Raw genomic sequence first — 12,129 nt, forward strand, 5'->3', positions numbered from 1 at the left:
ATATATATATATATATATATATATATATATATATATATATATATATATATATATATAGTATTCACATAGGAATCAATAGCCTTCAAATAAACAAACATAACTGAATTAGAAAAACAAAATGGTTGTACGAAAGACTCCATTTTACATAGAACTCCAAAGATGAAATAACTAGGAATAAAATAAGTAAGAAATGTCCAAGAACTTTATTGAAAAACCCCTTAAAAGATATAAATGATAGAAACACACAGCAAGTTTTTGATACAAATTTTTGATGTCATAAAAATATCATGTTTCCTACAGATTACATTAAAAATACCAACAACTTTTTTTTAGCTAGATAATCTGGTTCTTAAATTCATAGGGACTTCCAAATAGGTATTATTCGTCAAGTAAAAAGTTTCTGGGAAAAATAGTGAAATAAGAGTTTTATCTTATTTTATTTATTTTTAAAGATTTTATTTATTTATTTGACAGAGAAAGAGACAGCAAGAGAAGGAATAGAAGCAGGGAGAATGGGAGAGAAGGAAGCAGGCTTTCCCACTGAACAGGCAGCCCAATCCAGGGCTCAATCCCAGGACCCTGGAATCACAACCTGAGCCAAAGGCAGACACTTAACAACTGAGCTACCCAGGTGCCCTGAAATAAGAGTTGTAACACATAACATAAAATTCCTATAATTAAAACTGTGGTACAAATGTAAAGAAAAAGATAGATGAGTGTAGTAAGATTGAAAGTCATAAAATAGAAAAATTACATATAGAGCTATAGAATATTATCTATATGCACATAGGAATACAGAATATAAAATGATAAACTAGACATCTCAAATAAGCATAGAAAAGATGAATTACTGAATAATGTTAGGAAAATGGATAGGCATCTAAAAGAATAAATTTTGGGGCGCCTGGGTGGCTCAGTGGGTTAAGCCGCTGCCTTCGGCTCAGGTCGTGATCTCAGGGTCCTGGGATCGAGTCCCGCATCGGGCTCTCTGCTTGGCGGGGAGCCTGCTTCCCTCCCTCTCTCTGCTTGCCTCTCTGTCTACTTGTGATCTCTCTCTGTCAAATAAATAAATAAAATATTAAAAAAAAAAAATTAAAAGAATAAATTTTGATCCCTACATCATATTCAATAGCTCAAATTGCAGAACTTATTAAAGGAGGAGAACAAATTTGAATGTACAAAATTAAATGGTAAAGCACTTAGGATATTTTTTAAAAACAAGTTTAGTGTAGATAATACCTCTCTAAGCATGACACAAAACACACAATAAGGAAAACTGATTAATTCATCTATATAAAAATAAAAAGACCAAAATTGGAAACAAAACCATATACAATTCACTTTACTAATAAAAGATTCATTTTGGGGACACCTGGGTGGCTCAATCAATTGAGCGGCTGTCTTGGCTCAGGTCATGCTTCTGGGGTCCTGGGATGGAGCCCTGATTCTCTGTCTGCCCCTCCCCGCTCACCACCCCCTCCTGTTCTCTCTCACTCACTCGCTCACTCTCTTTCTCTCACAAAAATACATAAAATGTTTAAAAATGTATTCATTTTAGGGGGCCTAGGTGGTGCAGTCTTTAAGCATCCGCCTTCAACTCAGGTCATGATCCCAGGGCCCTGGAATCAGCCCCACATCAGGCTCCTTGCTCAGCAGGAGGCCTGCTTCTCCCTCCCCTGCTCCCCCTGCTTGTGTTCCCTCTCTCCTTGTCTCTCTCTTTGTCAAATAAATAAATAAATAAATGTATTCATTTTATTACTATGTTAAAAAGCTCATAGAGAATACCAATAATCCAATTAATAAAGGGCAATGAATACGGACAAACAACACCCAGAAAAGGAAATTGAGTAGACATTAAATATATTAAACAATGTTGAATTTCACTTACAGAAAACAAATGTACATTTTAAAATTATAATAGGAAGTCACTTTTTATCTTAAATTCAAAAGTAATTTAAGTGATGGGATTAAAACAAATATACTGAAATGTTATGCAAATATTAGTTACTAGTACTACATTTCAAATAATTTTATAACTTTTGGTTTCTTTTAACTGAAAATACACTAGACAATATGGAGCACTGTACAGACGGACAAGAGTCCTCAGTGATTATTAATTCTATTATCCTAAAGCCTGAATCCACATATTGTTTGAAAGAGGGTACCAAGCTCATTTTCATATGACTGAAATGTAACCAAAGATGTACCAAATTAATACAATACAAAAGCTGCAGTCCCAAGATATGCAATCTTTTCCACCATTTATAGAATCATAATAGAAACATTTATTTAGGTATGAAGGTCAAAAATATGCCCACTTTTATCTTCTACATTATTCTCTCCACTGAAGGAATAACCAGAACACCACAATTAAGGGCAAGTCTACTTGTCAAACTGGGTGTTTTTATTTGGTATTTCGATAACATGTGAACATCTTATGTGGATCCTTTTTTCTAGGAAATCAAACAAAAACATGGAAAGTCTGATAAGTTCTCTGGTCTCACATCCTTCTAGTTCAATAACTAGAATGAGAACCTCATTTGGACTGACAAGTACAATAAGGAAGCCCACCCAAAAGACTTAACAGAACAAAGGAAAACATGAAAAGAAAGTAAGAGCTTTAGATTATATTTGCAAGTTGGAGAGCTTGGTACACTTATTTCTTCCTGTAAAGTCTTTGCAGAGAAGAGGTAAATGATCTCTGTTGAAAGGCGTCAACAATACCTGATAGTGGAGAATATATTTATCCCAATAAAAGCAGACTCAAAATAGGTAGAAGAATTTCTTCTGTAAGATGCTAACAAGGTAAAAACACAAGATGATGTCACTATAATAGCTATGAGAATTAGAATATCTTCTATAGAGAGATTAGCCTGACAATAAAAGAATCACAGGTTCTAAAATCAGCAAATTCAGGGACGCCTGGGTGGCTCAGTTGGTTAAGCGGCTGCCTTCGGCTCAGGTCATGATCCCAGCGTCTTGGGATCAAGTCCCACATTGGGCTCCTTGCTCTGCAGGGATCCTGCTTCTCCCTCTGACACTCTGTCTGCCTGTGCTCTCTCTCTCTCTGACAAATAAATAAATAAAATCTTTAAAAAAAAATAAAATAAAATCAGCAAATTCAAAGAACCAAAATCGCAAAGAAAATGGATTTCTTTATTATTTTAAAAAATGGACAGTAGATTTTCTTTGATGAGCAGAACTGCTTTGCACAGTGAATGCATTAAGTAGTTCCAGACATGAGTCTTAAATACCAATCTAAAAACATTCTTTAAGTGACAAGTACTTAAAGCATAATATATCAAAAGAAAAAAAAAACAGCATATAGTAGAATGACTAAAAACTTTAAAGCAGAAATTCCTTTTTGCAAGAGTTAGAAACTAGAAATGATACCACAGATTGCCCTAGTTTGTTTATACTTGCTATAAAAAACACATTTTAAAGGCAGTATGATATAGTAGAAAAATCACAGGCTATAGTAGAAAAATCACAGGCTAGTGTGATAACGTACAAAAATGCTGAGCTCGAGTTTTGTCATCTGTAACAAAAAGGGGGGCTGCTTTCCCCCTTGCTGGGCTGTAGGGTTGTGTAGGAACAAATAAAGCACCAGTGTGGTATACAGAATATATGTAGACATGCCCAAAATGGTAGCCACTATTATCATTAAACTTTAATGAAAGAAATGAGTACTTGAACCATGTGAAAATGAGGTACTGGAAGCCAGTCTAGAATTATGCTTCAAAACTAAAGCTAAACAACATAATACTGAATCAAAGGAAAACCAGTTAGCATGAAAGGGATATAAAGACAATTACTGCACAACCCTAGCCTTCAAGGAGTTTGCAATTCTTTTACGCAAAGAATCACTTACTGAGCAATGACTTTGTTCCAAGCTAAGTCTGAGCAAGGGGGATTCAAAGGAATAAAGACATAGTCAGGACTTGAAGGAACTGAGTGCTGAAATATGAAAGCCTATCATCAGAACAGAAGTGAGTGGGCAAGATCACGTGGAAGCAGAGAACAAATGGCACCCAATTCGACTTGGAGCGTCACAGAAAAAGTTTAGATACAAGGCAACCCTCAAGATGGCTCTTGAAGAAAATAAAGCGTCTTGCTTGTCAAGTGACCGGCAGAGGCCCGGAGACCAGAACGAGCAGGGGATTCAGGGTGAGTATGTCTGCAGTCTGGGAGACAATGGTTTGAAAAGATTCTGCAGAATCATCTTGGGGTCATATGACACTAAGGACTTTGGACATTCTCCAAGAGGTAGCAGGGAACTGATGGGTGGCTTTAAATAGGAGAGTTAAATGATTAAATCATACAGCTTTTATCGGAAATCACTCTAGGGATGACTTAGGCGGAAGGGTGGGGAGTAAGCAGGATAAAGGCCGGTGGTCACAGGGATCCAGTGAGAGTAAGGTTACAACTGTGTAGGCAAGAAACAGAGGAACTAAACTAAAAGAAGCAAGGAACAGGAGGTGAGGAGTCAAATTAGGGCATTTCTAAAGGAAAATCTCAAAGACCTGATAACCAATTAGATGTGTGGGCAGTCGAGGGCAACTCAGATTTCTAGCTTGGAAAAATGGGTGGGTGGTGATGCCAATAATGGAGCCAGAAAACATAAGAAGACAAATAAGTTTCATAGGCTAGGAAAGATTACTAGTTCATTTGGGGACATGTGAATTTTGAAGGGTTTAAGGGATAGTGCATTAATGGCTATGAAGGAAAACCAAAATATACCTTCCGGGGAATTTATAACCCAAGAATTATATTTGACTGTTTGAATTACTGAGAAAGCTCTTCAGTTGCTCCAGTTGCTAAATATGAACTATGTCACAGGTAAAGTTGAAGTCTCATCTTTTTTGTTTGTAGGCTCTGCTAAACCAAAATGGATTTAAAACTTAGTATTTAGACTATCTCAGCAAATATACATTGCCAGGGTGAACCCTACTATCTCTGCAGTGATTGCAATTCTGTACCTTTTATTGTTGGCATTTCTCCAGTCATCTTCACTAGGACTGAGTGTTAGCACACCCTCTATTCTTTTTCTTCTCCACAGGCACAGTTTTATAGTATAACACAGCCCTGGGGGAGAAGCGTACTCAGCTGTACGGTCAGAAATCAATCTCTCCCTTTCCTAAGAGATAAAAGTTAGCTCCCTGGGTAAAGCAGACATTTGTAAGAAAATGAAGAACACATCAATCCACTGCATTCTCTGGGACCCTTGTCAAAGTGTAAAAGCATTTTTAGAAGAGAAAGTAAGAAGAAACTTCCTAGGTGTCAGGGTGGGCACTTCTCTTGCATTACACGTCAGCCTGTGGAATATGGAAAGGTTGAGAGTTTCCAGGCACAGACGGCACCATACTCTCTTACAAAGATGTGAATCCACTACCTCCAATGGCTTACTAAGACTATGTACTCTGACTTTAAAGACATTCCATGTCCCACCTAACTGACTTCCCATTCTCCTCTTGCCTCTACCTTTTGCCATTCACGCCCTCTAAAATACTTAAAGAGGCCCCTCTTTTAGCTTCAATGACAATGCAACACAAATTAGCAGAGTAAACAGATATCATCTTTGCCCTTATCATATATGAGCCAATCATTCCCACCCAGAAACCATTCATTATATAAAACCCTCCCAGATCATTCACCCACCGAAATTATTCCTGTCTCGTCCAGATTTGCACAGCCTTTTGCCTGTATTTCCTAAATATTCTTATCCCTTTCCAACCTATACTAATTTTTGCATACATTTGTCATCTTCTTTGAGAAAAGGGCAAGCCTGATTTATTCCAAAGATCCTAGCATAATGGCTTTGTATATAGACAGTGTTGATTAAATACTGTTGAAGAAATGACTGACTGATTATTGATGAATAAGGAAGAGATTTCATCAGGGGGACTGTATCATTCTAGAAGTACATTGAGTCTAGGATATTCCAGAAACTAGTAACTCAGGATCTTCAATGTATTTCTCATGTTAGAAGAGGGTTCATGCCATGGCCTTTGGTCTACAGGTGATACTACAAGCCAGAGCCTAGGAAAAATATATTATGAGCATAACTTCCATTTTTAACACATTAGCTATCAATTTTCCTATATATAATGATGTCAAAACAAAATTATCAAGTATTTTAAAGACTACATAATAGAACTTTTCTTATTATTTGCGTATTTCACTCATCAAAAGAAACAAAACATATGTCTGATAAAGACATAAATCCAATTCTTATAAATCAGACGCTTTGTTCATTGCATAGAAGTTATGAGAACCACTGTGATAAACCCTTTGCAGTGTAAAGAATTCATCTACAAAGTCAAAGAATGAGAATAAATAATTCCCTCCTCCCTCTTCTTTCTTCTCCCCTCTTTCTCCCATTCCCTCTCATTATCTATACATGGGGAGCACCCTGTTAAGAGACTGGGATTAATACTCTGAAAACAATCCAACAGCTCCCACATTACTTCTAGACCAGAAATTAAGAGTCTCTCAGGACGGCTGACTAAAATGAACGAGACTAGTCATACTGATGTGCCATCTCCAGATGTGAAGCAAGATGAGAACCAACTTACTCCCTCCAGTAAGTTGGGCCTTATATTCACTAAGATTCCAGACGTAAACTCAGGAGGGTTTCATGCATACAGAATTTCAGAGTGTGTTTAATAAATCTACTCTTTAGAAGAACAAATGTGAGAACATCTGGTTTTGTATAATAATACAACAGTGCATAGCAACTGTATACACAGAGTTTCAAGATGACCCCCAAGATTCCCAACTGCTTGTGTATACACTTTGTCTAATCCCTTTCTCTTGCCTATAGGCAGAACAGATGATTTTAGAGATGTGATTAAGATCCATAATCAGTTGGGGCGCCTGGGTGGCTCAGTGGGTTAAAGCCTCTGCCTTCGGCTCAGGTCATGATCCCAGGGACCTGGGATCTAGCCCCGCATAGGGCTCTCTGCTCCGCAGGGAGCCTGCTTCCCTTCCTCTCTCTGCCTGCCTCTCTGCCTACTTGTGATCTCTGTCAAATAAATAAATAAAATCTTTAAAAAAAAAAAAATCCATAATCAGTTGATGGTGAGTTAATCAAAACGGAGATTATCCTGGCTGCCCCTGACTTAGGCAAACTCTTAAAAGAGAGATGCTCCTTCCTCTCTGGAAGAGGCAAACCATAGGTTGTGAGAGGGCTAATGAGAGGACCTGTGGCCACAACCTGAGGGCAACTGCTGGTTGCTGAGAAAAGTCCTTGGCTGACAGCAAGACAATAGAGACCTCAATCACAAACTGCAGGAATTAAATTCTGCTAACAACTACATGACCTTGGAAGAGGGCCTATAGCCCCAGCTAAGGACTTATTTACAGCCTTGTGAGACCCTAAGCAGAAGACCGACTTAACCCTTGCCTTGATGTCTGGCCTACAGAAAATGTAAGATAAGAAGCCACAAAGTTTGTGGTAATTTACTACAGAGAAAAAGAAAACTGATAAGGAACTATCTCCCTAAACATGAGCAATAAGAATAAAAGAGACTACGACTAGCATATAAAAAAATTCTTAAAGACTCTTTATAAACTTCTATTTGGGGAGAGATATCTCTAGAATGCTAGCTATTTCCTTGCATGTTTTCATGTAATAGCCTTTTATAGACAGACCCATACATAATGGAGCTCATTCTTTTTTACTGGCTAAATGCCTTTGCTGGTATTCTCCAAACTACAACCCAGCAAAGACTTAGGAAGATCTCCAGTGTCCCACCTTATTCTTTTCCCTTCCTACAGCACTGGGTTCATAACCCTTCTCTCTAAGACTGTAATGTTGAGAGCTCTATGTTCCTTGATGAAAGCAAGAAAGGAAAGATGGGGAAAAAAGAAGAAAGGAAAGATGAAAAGAAACCACTGCAGTTGCCCCTGTAAAGGAAGTATTTCAATTTTAACAAATTTCCTTGGACCATTTTAAACAGGCTATACAGGAGTACATAAAATATATGCAAATATGAATGAGTGTCTAAGCTACTGTTATTCTGAATACTTTGACTGGAATCTCCTTGATAGAGTCCATTGGGTTACAAACTTCCTTTAAAGCTTAAAATCTTGTCTCACTAATCCCAAAGGAGAAGCACTGACCAAATTGTGATAGGACTGGAAAATGTAGCCAAATACACACCTATGAAAATGTAGGCTAATATACCATTATGTTTGAAAATGGACACTTCCCTTTGAATGCTTTATATCCTCAAAAAAAGAAAAAAAAAGTATTTTTCTCAAATGGTATCCCATGACAAATATTTATACTAAAAACTATTTTGAAAAATATATACTTATATGTTCTCTACTATACTTTATTTTGGTCAAATGAATATTTATGTGCTTAACACAAAAGTCTACTCAGAAAAGATTTTTTTTTTAACACAGTAAACATATTAAAAAAACATGTAGGAAAAGTAAACTAGATACAGGTCATGGTGTTAACACTTAGTGTGTGAATGTTGTCTATCTGTCTGTCTGTTTTAGATTGTTTCCAGTGAGAAGTGTGGCTACATGTGAGGAGTTAAAAAAAACTCATTGGCATTACTTTTTTGTCCTAAATAAGGCATACATATTCAATGTTTGCAAGTTTCTTAGTCTTATTGCACTTCAATTAAACACAAACCAGGAGAACATATTTCAGAAGTAAATGTATTTTAGGGTAGTTTTATATAAAAAGATTTCTATTTCAATTATTTTTTAAAAATTAAACTGGATATGAAAAAAATTCTAATTAATTGTCCACAATTATCCTTCAATCCTGACAAAGAGCTCACTTCTTAAATATTAAAAGGAATAACTATTATATAAAACAATAAATTGTCATCAGGTGATAAAATATATTAACTTCTTTTATGTTGCCTGTGATAATATTTCAACAGATAAATTAGGAAGATTATCTTATAAGATTTTATTGTTGTATACTTGTTTTTTTCCCTGGGAGAAATTTTGAATGATGTTTTAAGTTTGAATATTTTCCATTATAGTATTAAGTCAGTAAGACTAATAACATTGCATGGTGGTTAAGTTAGCAAGGTGGTTTACCAGGGCTACTGTTCATTCTCTTATTTTTTTCATCAGGAGTACCCAATATAAAATAAAATAAGAAACTAAGATGGCTATATAAAGTATAACTAACAATAAGGCAATGTACCAAATAAACATATTACATTTTGAGTATTATAACATCATTCACTTTCTATAGAGTTTTTATTTGGGCAGGTGGCAATTTGGCAAATTTAAAACTTGCAAACTCTTTTGTCTTGCACAAGAGAAAAATAAAGAGAAGAAGGATGATCATAGGAAGAGTTTCAGGGTAGTAATTATACTTAAAATTTTATAAACACAGAAAAGATAACACAATAAGATAAAATACTTAGCCAGGGAAATGGTATGTCCATGATTCTAGATACAGAAAAATCTGAAGCTAAAAATTTCTTTAAAGTATTTTTTAAGTTTCAGATTATTGAAGTCATCCTGCAATTCAAAAAAGAAGTAAATGGGAAAATACAATCTTCTTTCCTAAAGTGAAGTTTTTTGGGATAAGGGGTATTCATTAGATGTTGTAAACAAAACAAACAAAAAAGTCTTGCCAAAGTAAACCTTTATGTTACTCCTCCTTTTGCAATTTATTTCACTGATTTTCAGACTGATTTCATACAAAGTGGTTCCCTACAGGAATCCCCCAAACCCTGTAGAGCACAGACCAAGCATATTCTCCAGCAGTTTTAGGTTTTGGTCTTTGTTTTTGGTTTCTGTTTTCTAGATGCTCATAGGTAATAATGGTCTTCCCAAATAAGAATCTAAAATTTCTCATTTTCCATTTTATTAACATTAATGCTTAGGTTTTTGTTTATAGGTTTTTTTTTTTTTTAAGGGAGCTATTCACTAGTACACCCACCTACATGCCCTCTGCTCATCAAATGTTACAGTGACATAAAGAGACAAAGGTATCTCATTCTGATGCTCCAAAGCCCCGCTCATTAGTAACTGATATCTAAATATATTGCCGCAGTAATTCTCAGAGCTGTGCTGGGATTTAAAGTTGAATGGAGTGCAAAGTGTAGTGAATGACGATGAGATAAGTAACTACCATTTACCAATAACCTCATTTTCAATAGATGCTTTTGGGATCCATGTTGAGAACCTTTGGGATTTAAATCCGCAACTTCAAGAAGAAACATATGCATGAAACTAACCAGTTTCTAAGGTAATAATTAGTAGTACCCACATTTCCACATGCCTAAAGAAAGCAGTGGTGATTTTGTGTGCTGTTCGGGTGGTGAAGGTAATGGCAGTGGCAGGGACTATAAGTTTTATTACAATATTTTCTCTTATTATCCAAAGAAGACACATTGCACTGCACTTCACCAATACTGTCTGACACATGTAGAATATAAAAGGGGAGAGAATGGCTAAAGCAAAAGTTAAAAACACCATAAGAATATTTACACCTTTTACCCTGAGTAGGGTGGACATCAAAAATAAACATTGAAAAAATAGATAAATAAACATTGAACAAAATCAAGTAAATTCTTCACTTCCCTCCCATGTAAACTTCTCCAACTATTCATAAAGCACAAAGCCCAGGACTTTCTTCCCACCATAACAGGAATGTGTATATAGACTACTGGAGTAGAAATAGAATTAGATGTGCTCTCTCATGTCAGCTCCATGAAATATACCATCATAGTAAAAAATAATTATACTTGAACCACAGAAAAGCCTTTAGAATGAGTTCCTGAGTTTTGTGTAAGAGGCAGAAAAAGGAAAGATAGCACACAGAAGCAACATAAGCTAGGAGGAAGGTGGGGATGTTCATAGTGAAACCAACCAAGAGCATTTGTTAGTGGGGGAAGTACATACTCCTGAGCCTGTTGGGAAGACCAGCGGGCCCATAAAAAGGCTTGAGGAGCCTGGGAAGGAACGGGGACCTGACCGTGGTCCTGAAAAAGAACAACTTGTAGGTGATCATGAACAATCTCCAAGCATCCACACAACACCATATCCTCGTTTTCAACTATAACTGAAACAAGCTAAACGTCCAATAATAGTCGCCCTCAAAAAAAAATGTCCAAACTTTCTCATATGATCAGCCTTTATAATGCCCAGCTCTTCCTCCCCATCAGTCTCTCCTAGGGTGTCAGGATAATTTCAGGATTGAGAGGTACACTGTTCTAGCTAATAGCAGGAATTAATTTTCTGACAAACTCGCAACGCTTAGAATTCTACAGAAAGCTTACACTTGGCAACCCTGATTCTAGTTTGCATTTCTTAAACTCTGATGGGAAATCATAGCAATCCGAAAGACCTCAAGGAAGGATGCTCCATAGAAGAATAACATTCCAAACTCACCCTATAATCTAGACAGCTTTGAAACTCTAGTAAGATAAGGTGGCAATTCACTAACATGGACATTCCCACTTTCACCTCATAAAATTAATTTTTAAAAATTTCATAAGGAGATACCGAAATACGGGTCCCACACAACACGGGCGTCAGTCTTTCTTCAGGCTCTTTTCTAGCTTTCACCAACCCAGGAAGTCAAGGGGACCAACTACACCAATCCAAAGTGTTAATACTACGCTGAACCTTGGGTGGAAGGAAATTTCTCCGCACAAAAGACACCTTTGCAAAAACGGAACGAATTTCACTCCGCTGGTGGAAAAAAAGAAGGTTGGGAGGGAAAGTAATTTATACGTGAAAAATCATTCTCGGAAAATACCATGCAACTCGTCGAAGTGCAAGACTTACGTGTTCCGTCAAAACGGGTGGCGATGGTGTCGAGGAAGGTGTTCTGGGGCGCCAGTAATCCTTTCATAACCGGCATTTTTCCAGCGTGGTGTGAAATTCTCCATCAAAGTTTGTCCAGAAGGATGGCTCAAGAGGAAAGCGCCAAGAATGGAGAAGGGGAGCGCGCTGACGGCAGCAGAGGGGGACCTGGCGCGGTGCTGTGGCTGATCAGGGGGAGGAGGATGGAAGGAGAGGGGGAGCGCGTTCCAGCCGCCGCTGCTCTGGCTGGAGCCTCTCGGCGAGCGCTTGGCGAGCCCGCCCCGCACCTCCAGGCTCAGCCGGGCGCAGGCTCTCTCTCCTGCCCCCTCCACC

General features: G+C 37.3%; 1 protein-coding gene across 1 annotated transcript in view; it reads right to left on the reverse strand.

The window, feature by feature from the left end:
• Positions 1-11,854, reverse strand: part of LOC111155055 (potassium voltage-gated channel subfamily H member 8) — a 388,581-nt gene extending 376,727 nt beyond the window's left edge. Inside the window, exon 1 of the mRNA XM_022515084.1 lies at positions 11,779-11,854. Coding sequence (XP_022370792.1) covers positions 11,779-11,854 — 76 coding nt within the window. The remainder of the gene's footprint in view (positions 1-11,778) is intronic.
• Between the last annotated feature and the right edge of the window lie 275 nt (positions 11,855-12,129).

This window comes from Enhydra lutris, unplaced genomic scaffold (genome assembly GCF_002288905.1).
Source record: "Enhydra lutris kenyoni isolate GAN:26980312 unplaced genomic scaffold, ASM228890v2 scaffoldscaffold39, whole genome shotgun sequence".
NCBI lineage: Eukaryota > Metazoa > Chordata > Mammalia > Carnivora > Mustelidae > Enhydra > Enhydra lutris.